The sequence below is a fragment of the Macaca nemestrina genome, chromosome 14 (assembly GCF_043159975.1).
Source record: "Macaca nemestrina isolate mMacNem1 chromosome 14, mMacNem.hap1, whole genome shotgun sequence".
In the NCBI taxonomy this organism is placed as follows: domain Eukaryota; kingdom Metazoa; phylum Chordata; class Mammalia; order Primates; family Cercopithecidae; genus Macaca; species Macaca nemestrina.
In genome coordinates this window covers 107,716,459-107,739,231 of record NC_092138.1, presented here as the reverse complement: position 1 = coordinate 107,739,231, position 22,773 = coordinate 107,716,459, and the positions used below count along the sequence as shown (strand labels likewise).

Here is a 22,773-nt window from a genome sequence, read left to right as displayed (position 1 = left end):
TCCCAATATCATATTGGCATGTAATGGATGCCTAATAAATATTTGTGGATTGGCTCCATTGTTACATAATAATTATAAGACTAATAATATTAAGATTTATTATACTAATAGCAGCCCCTACCTGGTGCTCTACTAGGTACTGTACATGCGTTACCTCTAATGCAGTGATCTTGCAAGGTGTAGGTATCATTGCTGTTGTTTACAGATAAGACAAAGGCTCAGGGATTTGATGAACTTGCCAAAGTTACCCAACAAGGACGGTAGTGTGATAATGAGATGTTTTGTTTTCAGCTCTGCCTGCATATAAAGGCCAGTCTCTCTGCGCTAAATCACACTCTGTAAAGTGCTTCTTGATTTCTCCTACTATGATTATAAACTCGAGTATCCTCAGTAGGTATGATTTTCTTCATGACGGCTACTAAGTGATGACTGTGTAGAACCAGAAGTCCCAATTGCTTGTTTTTCTTCCTTATATCTCATTCTGACTGTCCTTAAATGAAGTAGTTCTTCTTGAATTTCTCTTTATTTTTACTCTAAATACTTTCAGAATCTCACTAGGCTAGCCCCTCTGTTGATCCAGTTAACGTTTCTCTTTGTTGTGTTTAATACAGATTGAAAATACTTTATATCACTTATCTTATTCACTTCAAATTTTTTATATATCTTATTCACTTCAAATTTTTTATATATCTTAATGCAGTTCTTATTAATCTCTTCTTGATCAGTATATACAGAGCCAGTTTATCTAAGTTTCTCTGTCTCTCCAGCCACCCTTTATTTTTATTTGCCTTCTTCACTTCCGTATCTTAAAAAATTATAAATAAAGCACACAGTGAGGCCAGGCACCGTGGCTCACACCTGTAATACCAACACTTTTGGAGGCCACGGCGTCAGATCACTTGAGGCCAGGAGTTTGAGATCAGCCTGGCCAACATAGTGAAAAATCATTTCTTTTTTTTTTTTTTTTTTTTTTTTTTTTGAGACGTAGTCTCGCTCTGTCGCCCAGGCTGAAGTCCAGTGGCATGATCTCGGCTCACTGCAAGCTCCGCCTCCCGGGTTCATGCCATTCTCCTGCCTCAGCCTCCCGAGTAGCTGAGACTACAGGCACCCGCCACTGCTTCCAGCTAAGTTTTTTGTATTTTTAGTAGAGACGGGGTTTCACCATGTTAGCCAGGATGGTCTCGATCTCCTGATCTCATGATCCTCCTGCCTCGGCCTCCCAAAGTGCTGGGATTACAGGCGTGAGCCACCGCGCCCAGCCCCTCATTTCTACTGAAAATACAAAAAAATTAGCCAGGAGGCAGGCAGATCACTTGAGGTCAGGAGTTTTAAGACCAGCCTGGCCAACATGGCGAAACCCTGTCTCTACTAAAAATATAAGAATTAGCTGGGCATGGTGGTGTGCGCCTGTAATTCTAGCTACTCAGGAGGCTGAGACATGAGAATTGCTTGAACCTGGGAGGTGGAGGTTGCAGAGAGCTAAAATCGTGCCAGTGCACTTCAGCCTGGGCAACAGAGCAAGACTGTGTCTGAAACCTAAAAATACAGTGAGTTGAGTACCTCAGATATAATTGCATCAGTCCCTTTTACAATGTTAGAAATAAGTTCTTCAGCTTAAATTTTGATACATCTAATAGAGGATTTTGTTTGCTCCCCTACTTATTTTTTAAAGTCTAATCTACTTTAATTTTTGTTCATTGTTTCACAGAATATGTTGGAGAAATAATTATGTCCCCTTTTGCTTTCATTTGTAACCATACTATCCATTATAGAAGTGTACTTATACTTCTCTCCTTCAGTTTCCTTCCCTTTTCTGTGTCTCATGGATTTTGACAATTGAGCCTGTGGTCTTACTTCTGGAGAAGCTCTTTAATGTGTATGTTCATGCTTGAACTGCTACCCCTGGTTCTGGCCAGAGCAGCAACCTGCCTGGTAGTCATTCCTGATGGTTAGAGTGAAACTCATCAATGCACAAAAGAATGTCTTTGGATTCTCCCTTAGGCTGGGTCCTATCATTAAACCTCAGCTTGGCACTGTGGGTGTATTAAAGCATGCTAGAAAAGTGGAATCAGCAGTCCACTAAACATCTAACTGGCAAACTGAGCATCCATCCTGTTTTTATACATCTCCCACAAACGTACTGTCTCGGCAAGAAATGCCACATCTAAATCTTTTTGATTTTTATTGAGAATTTTGGATGGGTAATTATTTATTCATTCTCTTATTTTAAGAATTGGGGGTCTCACTGTGTTGCCCAGGCTGGCCTCAAACTCTGAATTCAAGTGCCTCAACCTCCTGAGGAGCTAGGACTACAGGCATGTGCCACCATACCCAACTTTATTCTCTCATTCTTTTTCTATTATTTATGCTTTGCTAAAATCCTTTCATTTGTTTTTCTTTTCTTTGTTTTATTTCATTCCCCACTAGAAGAATCATTATTCTAAACAGGATGACCTCCCTGGAAGTATTCGTCTTTCACAATTATTCTGTCAACATCCAGTTTATCCTTTAAGACACAGCAAAAGGGCAGTCTTTTCATAGAGGAGATGGAGGGTTTGTGGAGACCATCTAGTCCGTACCTCAGTTCTTTATGAACTTGCTGATCCATATGCCATGAGACCACATGATAAATGAAATACCTTAGAGTAAGATCCTTGTAATATTCCTGTAACTAAAACTGCATGGATAGATACGAAGATGGTGTCATCAGAAATGTGCTTTGTTAGGAATAATGTCATATTACGATCGAAGTATCTTTAATTTTATTATTTTAAAATGGTATTTTATTCTTTTTTTTTTTTTTTTTTTTTTTGAGACGGAGTCTCGCTCTGCCGCCCAGGCTGGAGTGCAGTGGCCGGATCTCAGCTCACTGCAAGCTCCGCCTCCCGGGTTCACGCCATTCTCCTGCCTCAGCCCCCCGAGTAGCTGGGACTATAGGCGCCGCCACCACGCCCGGCTAGTTTTTTGTATTTTTTAGTAGAGACGGGGTTTCACCGTGTTAGCCAGAATGGTCTCGATCTCCTGACCTCGTGATCCGCCCGTCTCGGCCTCCCAAAGTGCTGGGATTACAGGCTTGAGCCACCGCGCCCGGCCGGTATTTTATTCTTTACATAATTAGTTATTACCCTTACTAGTTGAATTATTTAACAAGTATTTCTTTCATAACTCCTGTGCGGCTAATAATTCTATGCTGAGTGCTAGGAGGACTACATGAATCCTCTCCTCAAGAAGTTTGAAGTCTAATTGGCAAATAAGGCTTCTTATGCATGAAGTTAAATAATAATGCAAAACAACAATGTAGCTTATTTATATCAGTTATTTACATGTACCTGATGTTTTATGTAACTTCTATTATTGGTTTCTTAAGTAATGATTCCCAAATGCAATGGATGTATAAAAATCAGAAACGCATCCAAAAGTGCATGTTATAATAACATTCCCTATACATTTCTCGGCCTCACCTATGGAATTCTTGATTTAGTAGATGGGGCTTGGGGCCCACAAAGTTACGGTTTTCAAAAGTTCCCTGGGTGATTCTGATGAGTAATCAGCTCAGTATATAGTATGTTAGCCACTAAGTTTATTTCTTTTTTTCTTTTTTGGTTTTTGTTTTTGTTTTTGAGACAGAGTCTCCATTCGTCAGGCTGGATGGAGTGCAGTAGCACAGTCTTGGCTCACTGTGACATCCACCTCTAGGGTTCACGCAGTTCTTGTGCCTCAGCCTCCCTAGTGGCTGGGATTACAGGCGTGTGCCACCATGCTTGGCTAAGTTTTTTTAAAAAAAATTTAGTAGAGACAGGGTTTTACCATGTTGGCCAGGCTGATCTTGAATTTCTCGCCTCTTGTGATCCGCCCACCTCGGCCTCCCAAAGTGTTAGGATTGCAGGTGTGAGCCACTGTGCCTGGCCTATTTCATCTTCATTCAAAGCCAGCAAATTAGCTGTTAATATTCTCTTTTACAGGTGAGAAAACTGGTGCTCAGAGGCCAAATAACTTTCCCAAGTTACTTACAAGTAGTAAGTGGTAAAGCTGGAATTCACCTCCTGGATTGTTTGACTCCAAAGACTTTAGTCTTTCTACTCTGCTCTGCTCCCTCCCATACCATTGGCAGAAATGAGCTGCTTCTGAAGTTTTGGATATTGAGGAGTCTTTGGTGTTCTCTTGTTCCTTTTTTTTTTTTATAGAGTGAATCTTGCTCTGTTGCCCAGGCTGGAGTGCAGTAGCACGATCTCTGCTCACTGCAACCTCTGCCTCCCAGGTTCAAACAATTCTCCTGCCTCAGCCTCCCAAGTAGCTGGGATTACAGGTGCCTGCCACCATGCCTGGCTAATTTTTGTATTTTTAGTAGAGACGGAGGTTTCACCATGTTGGCCAGGCTGGTCTGGAACTCCTTACCTCAGGTGATCCATCTGCCATGGCTTCCCAAAGTGCTGGGATTACAGGTGTGAGCCACCGTGCCTGGCTCTTATTCCTTTCCTTCTCTGTCAGCTATGGCCAGAGTTTGGGGAAGTTGCTGAACCCTCTATGTTTGGGGAAAAAAAAAATTCAGGTACAGTGGCTCGTGCCTGTAATCCTAGCACTTCGAGAGGCCGAGGCAGGAGGATCACTTGAGCCCAAGAGTTCGAGGCCAGCCCTAGCAACATAGCGAGATCCCATCTACACACACACACACACACACACACACACACACACATAAAAAAAAAATTAGCTGGGCATGGTGGTGTGCTCCTGTAGTCCCAGCTACTCAGGAGGTTGAGATGGGAGGATCACTTGAGCCCAGGAGGTCAAGGCTGCAGTGAGCCATGGGGGTACCATAGCACTCCAGCCTGGGCAACAGAGGGCGACCCTGTCTCAAAAAGCAAAATAAGAAATTGTGTAGAAAAAAATTTAAAAATGAAAATAAGTTACCAGTAATCTCACATTCAGAGGCAACTGCTGTTGTTACCCTTTTGATGTATTTATTTTAGATTTCATTTATACATGTGAGTGTATATATTTTAAACAATATTCAATATTTAATATAAAAAAATATATGTATATATTTTGACACAGGGTCTTACTCTGTCACCCACGCTGGAGTGCAGTGGCACGATCATGACTCACTGCAGCCTTGACTTCCTGGGCCCAAGCAATCCTCCTGCCTCAGTCTCCCGAGTAACTATGCCACACAGGTGCATGCTACCTTGCCTGGCCAATTTTTACAATGTTTTGTAGATGCGGGGTCTGCCTGTGTTGCCAAGGCTGGTTTTAAACTCCTTGACTCAAGCAATCCTCCTGCCTTGTCCTCGCAAAGTGCTGGGATTACAGGTGTGAGCCACCATGCCCAGCCTCAAATCATATTTCATATGATCTTTTTTGTATTTTTTGTGTATACAAGTAGTTCATAAAGATAAAATGTTGTGGTTATCTCCATATAGATCCCATACTTTTACATTTCTTATTAACGTTATTTCCACATATTTTGTGTTACCATTGTATTTTTATTTTGTTTTTTTTTTTTTTTGAGATGGAGTCTCGCTCTGTCGCCAAGGCTGGATTGCAGTGGCACGACCTCAGCTCACTGTAACCTCCACATCCTGGGTTCGAGCTATTCTCATGCCTCAGCCTCCCGAATAGCTGGAACAACACGCACACGCCACCACACCCAGCCTACCATTATAAATAGGATCTTCTTCCTCATAAGTTTGTTATTGGTCTTTTGTAAATAAATCTGTTTTTTTAAATTCTAATTTTCATTTATTTATTTTTGAGACGGAGTTTTGCTCTTGTTGCCTAGGCTGGAGTACAGTAGCGTGATCTTGGCTCACTGCAACCTCCGCCTCCAAGGTTCAAGTGATTCTCCTGCCTCAGCCCCTCAAGTAGCTGGGATTACAGGTACCCACCACCACACCTGGCTAATTTTTGTATTTTTGGTAGAAACGGGGTTTCACCATGTTGGCCAGGCTGGTCTCGAACTTCTGACATCAGGTAATCCACCCACCTCGGCTTCCCAAAGTGCTGGGATTACAGGCATGAGCCACCACACCTGGCCGAAATCTGTTATTTATTTATTTATTTATTTTTTGAGACGGAGTCTCGCTCTGTCGCCCGGGCTGGAGTGCAGTGGCCGGATCTCAGCTCACTGCAAGCTCCGCCTCCCGGGTTTACGCCATTCTCCTGCCTCAGCCTCCCAAGTAGCTGGGACTACAGGCGCCCGCCACCTCGCCCGGCTAGTTTTTTGTATTTTTTAGTAGAGACGGGGTTTCACCGTGTTAGCCAGGATGGTCTCAATCTCCTGACCTCGTGATCCGCCCGTCTCGGCCTCCCAAAGTGAAATCTGTTATTTTAATATATTTGTTTTGTATCCCGTCACTCCCTAAATCCTTATAGTTCTAACGTGTTCCATGCATAAGTTCTAATACTCATTCTCATCTTCTGAATGCTATAGTGTGTGCTTTTTCATAAAGCTGATGATAATTAAATTTCCAGGCTATTTTTTTTTTTAGTTTGGTGTTTGTAGGCGAATCCAACTATTTATATTGGTTAGGACTTTTCAGTTGCTAATAACAAAAAGCGACTTCAAGGAGGGCTTTCAAGAAGTGTAACTCTGCCTTATGAATGGCCTGGAACCAGAAGGAAGGGCCCTCATGACTTCCCCCATCTTGTCTTGGCTTCTTTCTGCCCATGTGCTCTCTCTGTCCTCCCTTCCTATACCCTACCTCAGCAACTTCTTCTACTTCTCTGGTCCAGAGTTATTCATTCAACAAATATTTATTATTAAAAAATAATAAATTATTCCTTCAACAAATAGTGAACAAGACAAAGTCCTTGTCTTCAGGGGGCTTATATTCGACTGGGGATAAACAGTAAACATAATATGCCAGAATGGATAAATGGCATGGAGAAGAATATAGCCAGGTAAGGGGAATAAGGAATGCTAGGCAGAGAATTTTGCTATTTTGTGTAGGGTGGCCAAGGAAGGCCTCATTAGGAAGGTACTGTTTGAGCAGAGATATAAAGGAAGTGGAGGAGTGAGTCATGCAGATATCAGGGGATGAGTGTTCTAAGAGGAGGAAATAGCAAGTGCAAAGATTCTGAGGCAGAAATGTGCCTGGTGTATTCAAAAAATAGAATAGCAAGGAAGGATGCCTGTTGGTTAGAGCACAGTAAGCACGGAAAGAGTGGGATCAGAGAAGTCAGGAGTGGGGTTCCTAGTCATGGACGGTCTGGTAAGGAATTGTATTTTTTCTCTGAGGTGAATTGATCAGCGTAGTGATGTGATATGTGACTTCTTTTCCCCCAGTTAAATTTCCTTTAAAAAAAAAAACTTTATTGTAGAAAATTTCAGACATAAACAGAAGTAAAGAGAATGGTTGAGTGAACTCCCTTCACTCATCTGCCAGCTTCAACAATGATCAGTACATGGCTGGTCCTGTTTAATGTATACATTTTACTACCGGCCCTCCCAGATGATTTTTAAGCAAATTCCAGCTACTATATAATTTCATACCTAAATACTTTGTATTTCTAACACATAATAAAACTATGTATTTTTAACATAATAAAACTTTATAATATTATAAAGAAATTTTTTTTGTTTTTTTTTTTGAGACAGAGTCTCGCTCTGTTGCCCAGGCTGGAGTGCAGTGGTGTGATCTCGGCTCACTGCAAGCTCTGCCTCCTGGGTTCACGCCATTCTCCTGCCTCAGCCTCCTGAGTAGCCGGGACTACAGGCGCCGCCACCAAGCCCAGCTGATTTTTTGTATTTTTAGTAGAGACAGGGTTTCACTGTGTTAGCCAGGATGGTCTCGATCTCCTGACCTCGTGATCCGCCCACCTCGGCCTCCCAAAGTGCTGGGATTACAGGCGTGAGCCACCATGCCCTGTCAGAAAAAAAATTTTTGTTTTGAAGCAGGGTCTTGCACTTTGACCGGGGCTAGAATGCAGTGGCATGAACTTGGCTCACTACAACCTCAACTCCTGGGCTCAAGCGTTTCTTCCTCCTCAGCCTCACAAGCAGCTAGGACTAAGGCACAAGTCACCATTCCTGGCTAATTTTTGCATTTTTTGTAGAGATGGGATTTGGTTGGTCTTGAACTCCTGGGCTCAAGTGATCTGCCCATCTTGGCCTCCCAAAGTGCTGGAATTATAGTTGTGAGCCACAGTGCCTGGCCAAGAAATACTTATTTAATATTATTAAATATCCAATTATTGTTCATTATTTCCCATCTCAAATTTTTCTTTTTCCCCTATTGGTTTGTTCATGTTTGGTTCTAAAATCCATCTACTACTTTGGTTAATGTCTCATTTTTTTTTTTTTTTTTTTTTTTTTTTTGAGACGGAGTCTCACTCTGTCCCCCTTGCTGGAGTGCAGTGGCCGGATCTCAGCTCACTGCAAGCTCCGCCTCCCGGGTTCAGGCCATTCTCCTGCCTCAGCCTCCCGAGTAGCTGGGACTACAGGCGCCCGCCACCTCGCCCGGCTAGTTTTTTTGTATTTTTTAGTAGAGACAGGGTTTCACTGTGTTAGCCAGGATGGTCTCGATCTCCTGACCTCGTGATCCACCCGTCTCGGCCTCCCAAAGTGCTGGGATTACAGGCTTGAGCCACCGCGCCCGGCCAATGTCTCATTTTTTAATCTATAGCTTCTCTTTCACTTTTTTTCTTATAGTTTATTTGTTGAAGAAATTGGGTCATTTGCTGAGTAACAAAGTTATTTAAAATAATTCCCCACTTTGTGGTTAATCTGCCAAGTCATTATTATACTTAGGTTCATTTATTTCATTTTGCCTTTGTTTTTAGAGGTTATACTTTTAATTTTCTTTTATAATTATTTAAAATGGCTTCAAAGTCAAAAACATAAAGCAAGATAAAGTCAGAGAAATCTAGCTTCACGTTCTGTTCCCTTCACTCTTTTATAGTCATTTTTAAAACGGTTTTTTGTCCCTTTAAAACTATATATAAGCATATTTATGTTTATATCCCCCTTTTTTAGATTAAAGATAACATACTATACATACTGTTTTGTACAATATGTAATTTTTTTCATTTAGTAATATATTCTGAGGATTTTTCTGGAGCAATATATAGAGATAAGCTTCATTCCATTTTACAGCTGCATACTACTCTATGATACAGATGTACCAGTGCCAACCCATGCCCCGGTCAGGGATGTTTGATTGTTTTCAGGCTTTTGCAAATGGCCCTGCAGGGAATAGTTTTATGCATATTTTTAAAGATTTTGTTTTACTAATGTATCTAAGTGGTATTGTTGGGTCAGAGGGTAAATGAAGATATGATTTTCCTTGATCTTCTGAATTCCCTTTCATAGGACTTTTGCTGTTACCCACCGGTAACATATAGAGTGTCTATGTCCTCAGAGCCTCAAACTTTTAGATTTTTGCCAATCTGGTGAAATGTAGTTTTAATTTGCATGTCTCTTATGAATGTGGTTGAGAATCTTTCCATTTAAGAGCTGTTTACATTTCTTTTTCTGTGAACATTTCATATTTTTTGTCTTATTTTTCTATCTGTGTTGTTCAGTGTCTTCTTTATTTTCAGAATATTTATATATTAGGAATATTGACCTTTATTCTTTCCTAATTTATCATTTGTCTTTTTACTTTTTTCCCATACAAAAGTGTTTTCTTTTTATGTGGTCAGATTTATCAAGTTTTCTCCTCATTCTGAGGTTTGTAACTTGTATTTTAAAAGACTCATATTGGCGGCTATGTCAGGAAGAAACAAGCGTCGGGATGGAGGAGGCAAGGGCAGAAACAGTAAAGCGGGTTTGAAGGTGATGATGATAATACAGTGGTGCTGGCGGTTGCCGCGGTTCTGAATAGCTTTTGAAGTATTGGTTGATGGGTAGGATGTAGGATGTGAGAAGTCAGGATGACTCCCAAGTTTTTGGCCTATCAGAACTGAATTGCCATTAACTGAGGAGATTGTGGGAATGGGAGCTTCAGGGAAAGATCAAGAGTTTAGTTACGGATAGGTAACACTTGAGGTGCTTGGTGGGCATCCAAGTGAAAGTGTCCAGTAGAAAGTTGGATGTCTATAATTTCAGGGAGTGTTTAGGGTTAAAAATAACCATTGAGAGTTAGTAGCATATACAGGATATTTACTTGGGGTTTCCCTTTTTATTTATTTACTTTTTTTGAGGTATGCTTTACATATAGTGAAATGTACAGCTATTAAATGTACAGCTCAATGACTTTTGACAGATATATACATTTATATAACTAGCATCCCAGACAAGTATAGAGCAATTCTGTCACCCCAAAGAAGTTCCCTGGTGCTCCTTTTTAGTCATTCCACTCCCCAGAGGCAAGCATTGTTCTGATTTATGTCACCACAATTTAGTTTTGCCCCTTATCGATGGTATTTAAAAGGATATGACTGGATGAGATCACCAGTGGTGTGAATGTAGATTGAGAAGAGGTCCAAGTGCTTGCCTTGGGAAATACCAATGATTCAAGGGGGAAATGAGATGAATCAGCAGAGGGACCAAGAAGGAGTAGCCTGAGAGACAGTATAAAAGCCAGATAGAGTGGAGTCCTGGGGAGCAAGTGAAAAAAATGTTAAAACAGGAGGGAGTGATGAACCGTGTCAAATGCTGCCAAGACATCTTGTAAGATGAGGATTAAAAATTGACCAACAGATTTAGCAACAAAGGGATCATTGGTGACTTCGATGAAAGCTGCTTTGGTGGAGTAGTGTGACCTGAATATGCCTGCTTGGAGTGGATTTGATTGAATGGAAGTGGAGGTACTGGACAGAAAGAATATAGATGACATTTTAAGAAGGAAAAAAATATGGTAGTAACCAGAAGGGAGGGAGTATGGGATAGAGAGCAGATTTTTTTTTTTTTTTTTTTTTTTTTTTTTTTTTTTTTTTTTTTTTTATGAGCAGTGTTTCAGTACTGTGTGCCAATGTGACTAATTCAGTAAGAGAAAAAGTGACAATGGAAGAGAGAGAAGAGAATTGCTGGAGAGTTGTTCATGAATTGGCAAGAGGGATGGGATCTAGTGCACAAGGAAGGGCTGGCATAAGGTAAGGGCAGAGGGAGTTCATCCATGGTAATAGGAGGACAGGCAGATAGAAGAGCAGATGAGAGCATGCAAAAGTTCTCTTTGGTTGTTTGTGTTCTCCAAGCCTCGACAAAGGAGGAAGAGGGGAGGAGACGTTAGGTTGAGGAGAGAGGTCTGAGTGTGAATATCTGAGAATGAAAGGGTTAATCATAGCATCACCTTGCACCGAACCCTGTTGGTAACAGCTGTGTGAAGTCTATACATTACTTAAGTTTGGGATTCCTCAGTTTCTTCATGGAGCTAGTAGTAACATCTCTCTTAGCATCTGTGAAGACTGTGACTGTGCCAGGTGAGGAAAATATCTAGTATTGATCCTGGCTCATAACAGATGCTTAATAAAGGATCATTTCTTTCCCAATTATAACCATGAAACTGGTCATAGATTACAGGTAGAAAAGTACTTCCCATATTTAAAATATTACTTTTAATCAAATTATAGTCTAATTCTCTTCAAATCTGTGTTTAATATGTTGATTATGTCGAACTCCTGTGCTCAAGTGATCCTCCCACCTTGCCTTTCTAAAGTGCTAGGATTACAGGTTTGAGCCATGGTGCCCAGCTGCAGTTACATTTTTTTTGGAAGTTCTAAGTGACTGTTACAGAGTTCTGTTCTCTCTCTTGGTTTAATTTGACAATGCTAAAGTGGAATGGGGTTGAACATGTTTATTGCAGATTTTAAAGTCTCAGATTGATTTATTTTAAAACTTTAAGTGTGGACATTTCCTGATAGTCACTTATCATCTAGCTACCACCACCTTGATTAATATTCCAATTGATTTAGAGAATTAAATGATCTTTGAAAAGATACGAAACTTGTCTTGGTTCACTAATGAATAAGAGCTGACGATTCAGATTTAATAATAATCTGAATTATTTCAATCATTCATTCATGCAACAAAATTTATTGAGTTAGTCTTACCTTGTTCATTAGTGCCCTAATGTATAAGAACCTTGGTCAGGTGCAAATTCTAGTTCTGTTACTTATTAGCTGTGTGGTCCAGGGCTAATCAGAATATTCTAAACTTGTTTCCACATTGCCAAATCTGAGATAATGCTAGTATCTACCTCAGAGGCTTGTTATGAGGATTAAATGAGATATATTGACTTGCTAAATAAATGTTAGCTACTGTTACTACACTTGATCTTAGCCAAAAGACCAAGAAGCAATAAATGTTAGCTACTGTTACTATAAATATCCTTTCTTTTTTTCCCCTCTTCATCTTTGGCATCAAGAGTTTGTGCAAGGTGCAACTGGAGAGTGTTAGAGGATTAATATGTAGATCTTGACCTTGAAGAACTAGAATTCCGAAATCACATAATATTAGAGGCAGGAGAGATCTTTGAGATTATCTAGTTTGACAAGCCCAGAGAGATTTAGAGAAGTGTTCACTATCCCATAGCTTGCTGTTAGCAAAGCCGGGCCAAAGCTTAGGTCTCCTGGCTGTGAGTGCTCTTCTTATAAAATGGCTCCGTTGTTGCTTTGTCTGATTCTCCCCCCTCCCTTAACCCCTTCTCCTTCCAAATTGACTATCCTGGCCTGCACGTTTTTCTGTGCTCTGCCTTTTCAGTGCACAGTATATTGTGGGGCTTTCTGCATACATCCGACCTGAACATGCCTCTGGATGCTTTTTCCTTCAGGTTCTAAGGAAGACTTTTTAGGGAAGGTGGACAAGTTGTCTCTGTGTAATCACAGGATGTTTTTCTTCCTCTTGTGTCACAGCCCAGGAGTTAAAGTCACTGTTTGAAAAAAAGTCTCTCAAAGAGAAGCCTCCAATTTCTGGAAAGCAGTCAATATTATCTGTACGCCTAGAACAGTGCCCTCTGCAGCTGAATAACCCCTTTAATGAGTATTCCAAATTTGATGGCAAGGTAAGTAAAAATGAGACTTTGTCCCTTTAAGTAAAACTGTAACTGAGTGGAGTTGTTGTTGGTATTATTATTAGATTTAGGGTTTCAGAAATGCTTCATAGAATGTCAGTTGACAGTTACAGAATGTCACTCCACATTTTCTTAGACTGTTGATGTAAAGGTATGAATTTGGGTTCAGTATTGTTTCCACAGTAATATATTTGGGAGGATTAAAACAAAAACAGTCCTGTGCTCTCTCATTCTCTGTTTCTCTGTGTATAGATTATCTCAGGACTGTTGTATTTTAATCCTCCCAAATGTATATATACTTATATATGTATAGTATATATATGTTTATATGTGTATGTATATTTATATATATGATAGAAAGAGGAGGGGGAGGAAGGGAGAGAGAAATATATATGTGTATATTTTTAATCTGTTTTATCTCCTAAATATACTTGAGAAGTTGGATTAGTTAGATTGTGATTAATCAAGGTCTAATTGTGTTGGGAAAGCCTTGAAAGTGGTTCTGGGAGGCAGTTTGCATTGTCTTGGCTGATTCTTTATTATACTTGTAGAAATTGTTGAGATCTGAGCTTCATTTCAGAATCCTAGGCTATTGCTTGCATTTCAGTATTTCACTGTAGGGGGATCTTGACACTTGCTATGGAGGCTAACTTTGTTTTTTGCCTGTTTGTGCTAACAGTTTGCTGTTATAAAATTAAAGTGTGTTTGTTTTCCTTTTAGAAATATGGCCACTATTTCAGGTGGATCCTAGTTTCATGTGCAGCACCCCTTCCCCCAACCCCTGCCTTCTTGTGTCTCTGTACTGACCTGAGCAGGGCCTTGTTCAGAAGACAGTAGCGGTTGATTTTTGTATTTATTGCCGTGATGTTTGCTGTCTGGCAGTGTTGTGGAGTGCTGAGTGATAGCTCTTTGCCTGGAGGTGTCATGTATAATCTGTCTTATTTCAATGCCATTGCAGTTAATAAACATACAGCTTTTTGCTTCTGCTTGAATTTTATTTATTTATTTTTTCATGAGCTGGTTCTGTCAGTTGTCCTCTTTGAGCAGAGATGTTTTCTCTTCAAAAGACTTTTACTTCCTACAATTCAGCAGGTTTCCATAGGTTTAAGTAAGCATGTGTGGCCATCGGCACATGAGGTTATTGATGTTTCCGGGAGAGAAGAGCAAAAACTAGAAACAAAATGCATAAATAATATAAAGATCCTAATATGCTCAGGAAGTTTCCTCCAAAAAACACCTGAGAGCACTTTTAGTAAGTTACAGACTGTATTGATGTAAAGCTTCTCTTTCTCCTGTTTTGTGGAATGTAGCACAGAGAAAGGAGTTCCCCCAGGGGACAGGAATGTCAGCCTCTGGAAAATGGCGAGTTGGACTATATAGGATTTTAAAAAAAATACTACAATGGATTCATTTAGACATGTGAGAAGTTATTGTTGGGATTAGGGTAAGCAGTTGGAATTTATTTGCTTCCATTGCGTGATACCATCTCATTGTTTGAGGATGTAATTTCTGGAATAGTTAATGTGTGATAATGTGTTTATATATATTAAAAAAAACAGATCTTTTAAAATACTCTAGAATTCTCTTTATCCCATAGACTTTATTGTTAATTACTTAGGTTTGGATTTGTCACAAGGTTGTGAACTCTGCTTGGTGTGTATATATCTAACTTCTGAAGTACCAGCAGGAAAATAAAAAGTAAACCATTTCCTTAGTCACAAAGGAATTATTCTCGCTAGATGTGTGTTTACACTGAAGACTCTCAATGCTTTTGTCATAGCAAGACCATTTGTAATCCACAAAGGATGTGAGTGCAGAGCAATCACCATTATGCATTGATTAAGAAAGATTTAGATATTGATAAGTCTATCTTATGTGATGCTATTGTATTATTATCTTACATATTACAATTGCTAAAATACAATTAAACCCTTGTTCTCATCTATTAATATTGATGCATTTGGCAGATATGTAATGAAAATGGCTAATATTTGAAGGATATTGTACTGTACATATTAAATTAGTCTTTCTTTATCTTTGTGAAATGCATCAATATGATATACAATGACATCTCAATGATTAATAGAGAATTATACTTGAGTCAAGCCTTTTTGTAACCTAGAAATTAAAATGACTATTCAAATAACACCTCAAAATGATCAAATTAGCATTTTGTGATTGCATAATAATGGGATTGTAGTAGTTATAACAGCACCATGGCTGCCTCTAGAGTTAAGATCATGTCAACCCCTTGATAATAAAGCCTTTTCTGTGAGAGTCGACTCTAATAATTTCCAGATTGATTCTTCCCATAAATCATCTGACATTCAGCACTAAATTTTTGTTACTGTTGTAACTTAAAATTATTTTATTTTTATTCGGCTCATATTTAAGAAATGAAATGAGTGTCTTGTTTTAATGATTCTCTGTCTTATCATGGAACGCCATGCTTTTTGCCTCAAGTATAAGGGTTTGCTACGTATTTTGATACTCCTATTTTTTTTTTCCACAAAGGTTTGTTAAAGCCTCTAAAATATGTACAGTTTTTTTCCCTCCTACAAATATTCACAATGCTTTTCTTGGGAATAACTCTTGCCTTATTTACATAATTAACTGAGTTGCTTAGGTCTCTTGGGCAAATAGTACATAATTGGGGAGAGAAGGGGACAGGGAAGAGTTTGGGGTCTAATTAAATATGCTAAAAAACTACTTAATTATATATTTCCTCAAGAGACTAACTGCTGTGAAATCCTTCTTAAGATTAGTGTTAGATTTGAAGAAAATATTTTGCTTTTGCCATGGCTTTACTGTTACATTTTAGTCAAGCAGGCACATCTAGTGTTCTTAACAGTTTGTGCCAACTGGATTGCTGGTTTTAATGATTCTAAGGGTGAGCCTCACTTAACTATTGTTCTAAATTAAAGTGAATATTTCCAAGTAATTTTTGGTTCCTGTAGCTGGTTAATAATTTTATAAAAAGCTTTTTAAAATTGTGGTTAGCTAATACTTTTTTAAGGCATGAAACTGAAAGGGAAAGGCTGTACTTAGGCATGTGTGCCTTGTAATTTTGACAATTTGGGGGGTCAGGTGTATCATGTTGATACTATTTCTTTAGCATGTTGGTGATGCTGTCTGTGATCTCTTTTAGAGTCTGCATTATCAATAACTGTTTACTGATCATTTGAAAAATGTTCAAGGTTGATTGCCAAGCAGTTTTAGGGCATGCTTTGGTCAGACCCGCAAAACCAGCCTCAAGCATCTGCCTGAATTCTTAAGCATTGTTGAGAATGGAACCCCTGAATAGCCTCATTAACGACACAAAACGTCTATTCTAGAGGTTGAGACAATTGGAAAACTTCTTGTGCCAGTCCTGATTTCACTGGATGTGGGAGCTGTTGGTTGTGACAGGAGGTTGCTTTGAGGTGATGGGGAGTGGGCTTTGCTGAGAGGCAGTAGACATTCAGCACTGATTTAAGTGCCTCAAAATATGTGGATTTTCTGCCCTGTTTCTCCACCTGTTTCAGATTAGGTTATGTTTTAAGAAGGAAATCTAACCCTATCCATTTTATGCCGTATCACTTTCTTGAGACTCTTTTGCTAGCACATTATCACTATTCTGGTCAAATTACATTTGCAGATATTATCCTTAGTAGACCATCAGAAGTTCAAGTACCCATTTCCTGTCAATACAGTTACTAATAAAGAAGCGGGGTGGGGGGGGGGACTGATTAGCAAGTTGTGTCATCTCAGTCAGTTTTTTTCACCTCTGAAAGGAGATGAGTGTGAGTTCCTCACAAGGCTCCTGAGACCATGAAATAGGATAATGCTAGGATGAAGCATCTAGCACAGTGAGAGGCAGCATCATTTAGTAAAGCGACCTATTCTGTAGTAAAGCCTCAGTTCGAATCCCCGTGGCTCCACTTATGGTGTGACGTCAGGCTAGCTACTTAACCTCATGAAGCTTGGGGTTCAGGATACACTACCCCAAAATGTGGCACCTTGGAACATGGAGTATCATAAGCTGAAGGAGCTTGAGAAATGGCAGGAATAACTCTGATCTTCCCCTGCCCATCTCCCCTAAGCAGGTCACAAGGCCCTCATGTGAGATGTGTTCTCCCTCCGCCTGGAGGAAAGGAGCATCCTCGTCTCCGAAGATGAATCTTAAAGAACAGGCTTTGCTAAATTTCCCTGCAGTTGACAACACTTACTTCCTACCTTCATCCTGTTATATTTTCCACATGACTCTCCACTTTTCGTCAAACTTAATGTAAAAACTCTCAGATTTAACCAACGGTTTCTTGGGTCTTTTCTTATGAAGGCTCTATACCATGTAAAATTTAGGTTAAATAAATTTGTGTGGCCGGGCGCGGTGGCTCAAGCCTGTAATCCCAGCACTTTGGGAGGCCGAGGCGGGCGGATCACAAGGTCAGGAGATCGAGACCACAGTGAAACCCCGTCTCTACTAAAAATACAAAAAATTAGCCGGGCGCGGTGGCGGGCGCCTGTAGTCCCAGCTACTCAGGAGGCTGAGGCAGGAGAATGGCGGGAACCCGGGAGGCGGAGCTTGCAGTGAGCCGAGATCGCGCCACTGCACTCCAGCCTGGGCAACAGCGTGAGACTCCGTCTCAAAAAAAAAAAAAAAAAAAAAAAAAAAAAAATAAATTTGTGTGCTTGTCTTTTGTTACTCTGTTTCTTGTTACGGGGGCCTCAGCCAAGCATTTACAAGGGTAGAAGGAAAAAATGTTTCTTCTCTACAAGTTCCAGTCCTGATAGGTGAAAGAAATGATGACTGTGTGTCTTCCTCAGGAGGATGAAGTGAGCAGGATGTGTAGCACATAGGAAACAAATACTCCACTTCTGCTGCTTTCTCTTTGTGAAGGGGTGACACGGCACTGACGGTGGGACAGTGACGTCTCTCTCACGTACTTCATTATGTGGTTGACAGTACTGAGTGAGAGGGAGTGTGTTTGTAAAAGCCGGGATTTTAGAATAGTGCCTTAAAGAAGAAGTACAGCAGAGTGGGGGTGAAAACGGTCTGCACGTTGAAGTTCAGGGAATCCAGTGGGGTTCTCGTCCTTCACTAGGAAGATTGAGACAAGTAATTACTTCCTTTGGGTGGGTGGGGGAATGGCTATTTTTTTTTTAAACCTTGGGTGAGAAAATGGTTCAATATTGGTGATTGCTTGGCAGTTTCTAGAATGTTAAATATCCTACTTTTTGGGCCTAGCTAACTACTGTTTTCTAAATATAAGGGGAATCTTTGACTTTACAAGTGCTTGAAAGAACAAACCAGTTCTGGTTCATATAGACAACTGTGACTTTGATTGTGTTAACTTGTTAGAAAGTAACCATTTCTCAGTTAGAAACTGTTTTAACGGGGAAGCTGCAGAGAGCATGGGGGAAGGGATAATTCATGAGTGCTAATTGCTTGGCTGTTAATTTTCATAAGTGTTGATAGAAGCAGTTCCTTAAATTAAACTTTGTTTAAAATGTATCAGGGGAAATATTCCACAATGTCGAGCCTGAAGTGAAAATTAATATGAATGCTGTGGCAATTAACACATACTGGTTAATAGCTTTTAGCAGCATTTTGGGATGATAGTCCTTAAATACATTTTTGCATGCTGCTCTTGTTTCAGCATTGTTCCAGTCTATGTCTGGATAATTATGAACAAATGTTTTCTACAATCATTGGCATTAAATAGCTCTCTTCAAAGAAAGTCACTTAAAACTTTTCAGAAAAGCATGAAGCCACCGAGAAATGTTGCAAACTCAGAAAAGGTCAGCAAATTGAAATCATGTAAAAAGAAAAATTGCCCTTAGTGGAAAAGGCACCTCATCTGAACTTGGAAAATGTGCTATTCTTGTGGGAATGGTCCCTTCTAATATGTTAAACTATGTTTGCTTCTGGATCTCTTTCAAAACAAAAAACAAAAAAAAATGTAGCCTGGGCTTTTTAGTGTTGGCTGTGTTTCTAGAAGGCAGCTTTTACTTAATGCTGCCTGAGCTGAGGCACTGGCCTCGAGCCTAAGGGTCTTCTGGCCTTACTTCCTTCTCCTTTACCCTCACCCCCTACCCAGCTGGTGGGGGTGCGGGGGTAACCATGAATGAAGAAAGAAGTTGGCTGCATAATACTGAAAGTCCACCACTGCTCCTTTCAGTAAGAGTTCTCCAGGACTTTGCTTGCTTAGTGCCCAGTAAGAAACAAATCTAGAGTGACTGTATTTTGAATTAGGAGCTATTTGTCTCACTTGTTCAGTGGCTTCACGTACATGCTTTTGTTTTGTTTTGTTTTGTTTTGAGACAGAGTCTCTTTCTGTTGCCCAGGCTGGAGTGCAGTGGCACCATCTCAGTTCACTGCAGCCCCTGCTTCCCAGGTTCCAGTGATTCTCCTGCCTCAGCCTCCCGAGTAGCTGGGATTACAGGCACCAGCCAACACACCCGGCTAATTTTTGAATTTTTAATAGAGATGGGGTTTCACCATGTTGGCCAGGCTGGTCTCAAACTCCTGACCTCAGGTGATCTGCCCGTCTTGGCCTTCCAAAGTGCTGGGATTACAGGTGTGAGCCACTGCACCCAACCTACATACTTCTTTAAAGAAAAGTCTCAACATGATTTTAGCAGTTATTCTCTTGGCTACTTATCTCTGTGACTGTATTTTGCTAGTCTTCCTTTCATAGATCAGTTTTTGTTAGTCTATTTCTAAAAGAAGATGGAGATTAGATATTCACTACCTTTTACATATTCCGCTATATGGTATAGAAGGATTGCTGGGCATAGTGGCTCATGCCTGTAACCCCAGGATGTTGGGAGGCTGAGGTGGAAGGATCACTTGAGCCTAGGAGGTTGAGACTGCAGTGAGCTGTGATTGCACCACTGCACTCCAGCCTAGGTGACAGAGCAAGATGGTGTCTGAAAAAGAAGCCTCAACTTCATTAAAGACATCTCTTTGTGAGATTATTTCCCCCTTACCATTATATTATCTCTCTCCTGTTGCTTCATGTTATACTGAAAATCCCAAGGGAAGACATTGGGATTTTTGTCTTGATGGTCAGTTCATAATGAGTTAAACAGGAATCACAACAAAATTGTTTGGCATTTTACTCTGAAGTTAAATCCTCTATGCTGAGTTCTTAAAACTAACTTCTTCCACTCTGAGCTCTCTGTCTAGGCCTCATTTCTGCAGTTAGCTGTGAACCTTGCCAGTCTGTGGTGGCTTCCTTTGTTGTGGAGCCATCTTCTGAAAATTCCATGAGGTAGAATTCACCATTGGTTTAAGGCTTTTCGAAGGAAGGCAGACTCTTGCCATGGAAAGAACATGTTTGTCAGGCTTGGGTTAAAATCTTTTGATCTGAGAGCTAAAGGATGAGTAAGAACTAGTTAAGAACAGACGGAGGAAAAAGAAGGAACAGAAGGTCTGAGGCAAGTGGAATTTGGCAATTTTGAGGAACCAAAAGAAAGTTATGTGACAGGAGCCCTAGGGTGAAATAGCTGGTGGTGAAAGGTGAAGCTCTGGGGGAAGACCAGGAATGACTGGTAGAGGCGTTCTTTTTAACCTAATGGCACGGGGAAGCCTTGAACAAGGATTTAAATGGGGAGGTGAGGTAAACAAATCTGCTTTGAAAAGACCCCTGGGGCTGTGCTGCGGAGTATATCCCTGAGAAGGATTTGTGAGGATAGAGAAAGTAATCAAGACATTTTTTGCAGTGCTCTGGGTGAGAGAGTGGTAACTTGGGCTTGCTTGTTAGGATGAAGATGGAGTGAATGGATTCAAGAGATGTTTAGTAATAGGCAAAAGTGGTTGGATTTGATGATGTATGTAGGGAACAGGGTTAGAGGGGGGTTTGAAGGATGATTTCCTGGTCTGTGTCTGGCTTGTGGAGCTGGATGGATAATGAGACCATCCCTGAATTAGGAAGCCCTGAAAGAGGGCCAAAGATGAGGTGGACATTCCCATTGGCAGCTGTTTTGGACTTGCTGACCACAGATCATAGTCTGTTACCATGTCCTTGAAGACACTATACATGTTTCTGGGAGGTGGGATATACCCTACTTGTCTGGTGTGTGTCTGGGGAATCTGAGGTAGTGCTCTCTGAGGTGAGAGTGGAGCAAGAAGCCTCTTCTTTGTTCTTGCTTGTCAGCCAGCCTTGGAACTGGCTAAGGAATTGCCTTTAGATGTTAGTCACCTTCCAGATACTTCCTCTCCCATCAGTCACTTCCTCTCAGATGACAGGGATGTGCGCTCAGATGCCCAGCCCGACTCACCAGGCCATTCAGAGGAGAAAACGACAGGATAATTTTATTCTTTTATTTTCAAGAGAGTAATTTTAAAGAGGCAGATGTCAGGTGTCATTTAAGACATGTTGATTGTAATTCTTGGAGGTTAGGGGACTAAGAAGTAAACAACATGGACGTATTTTTGTTACAATGAGATTGCTGTTATCGTACTACCTTCTCACTACCTGATCAATTACCAGGTTAGTAGAGGGAATCTGGTTGGAATGAATATCAAGCACTGAGGTCTAGCCCAGGAGACAATCCTTTATGGAGGGTACTAGGGATGGTGTGATTTTACATTCAGCCTTCTCATCATGGGGTACTTTGCTCTGCATGATTTGCCGTGGAGAGATTGTCTTCTCCCTCAAAGAATGAGGCCCTGATTTTACTATCTTGAAGACCTCTATCCAGAGAAATCAAATGACAGCCTAGGGTCACCTAGCTGAGCATGGAATCCAGGTGTTCTAATTCTCAGAGGTTTTTATTTTCTTCTTTTCTTTTTTTTTTTTTTTTTTTGGAGATGGAGTCTCACTCTGTCGCCCAGGCTGGAGTGCAGTGGTGCAATCTTGACTGACTGCAACCTCCGCCTCCCGGGTTTAAGTGATTCTCCTGCCTCAGCCTCCCAAGTAGCTGGGATTACAGGTATGCACCACCATGCCCGGCTAATTTTTGTATTTTTAGTAGAGGCGGGGTTTCACCATGTTGGTCAGGCTGGTCTCCAACTCCTGACCAGGTAATCAGCCCGCCTTGGCCTCCCAAAGTGCTGGGATTACAGGTTTGAACCACTGTGCCGGGCCGAGATTTTTATTTTCATTAATGACATTCATACTCACAAAATGGAAACTTGATTTCCAGGACTACTAGGCCATGTGGTAGAAGGAACACTGACAGAGAATCAGAAGACTTGAGTGTTAGTCCTGGCCATGCAGTTCTTTCTTTCTGATGTAGAACAAGTCATCTCTCATCTCTGAGCCTTGATTTCTGCATGTTTAGAACCAGGAACGTGGCTTAGATGACCTCTTGGATTCTTTTTGGCTTTAAGATTCCAGAGTTTTGTGATTAGGGAGGTGATTGACATCAGTGAGATGTAGGGAGGTACAGATGGGAAAACTACAACTTTTGAAGAGTTAATCTTTTATCTATACATTGGAACTTCCCTCTTAATTATCCTAACAGAACAGTGATCTAGGGAGTGTTAGCTCCAGGTGAGGGAACAGGCTGAGAGAGAGAAAGTGACATGCTCCAGGATTCCCCATTAGTGTGTATCAGAGCTGATATTCAGCTCCTTTTTCTCCTATTCCAGTACCACAGCTCTTTTTCCTAGACTCTTGCAGTCATTGTTAGGCGAAAACAAAAACAGTTAATGTTTGAAATTTTTTAAAATTTAAAAACAAAAGGTTTTCCTTTACTAGTGGACTTGAAACCTGACAGACTGGTTTAGATCTTTTTATCAGTTATATGGGTTGGGCAAGTTACTGTAAGCCTTAACTTCCTTACATGTTAAAAAAAAAAAAAAAAAAAAAAAAAGATACTGGGACTGGGGAAGGGG

At 40.6% G+C, this 22,773-nt stretch overlaps 1 protein-coding gene across 8 annotated transcripts in view; it reads left to right on the top strand.

Annotated features, from left to right (window-relative positions):
- Positions 1 to 22,773, top strand: part of LOC105463925 (MAPK associated protein 1) — a 270,742-nt gene that overhangs the window by 41,221 nt on the left and 206,748 nt on the right. For 6 of the 8 annotated variants that reach the window (XM_011711358.2, XM_011711357.3, XM_011711356.3 and 3 more), the window contains one exon: positions 12,790 to 12,938. The exons of the other annotated variants lie outside the window; for them this stretch is intronic. In XM_011711358.2, coding sequence (XP_011709660.1) covers positions 12,790 to 12,938 — 149 coding nt within the window. The remainder of the gene's footprint in view (positions 1 to 12,789; positions 12,939 to 22,773) is intronic. 8 annotated transcript variants of the gene reach the window in all.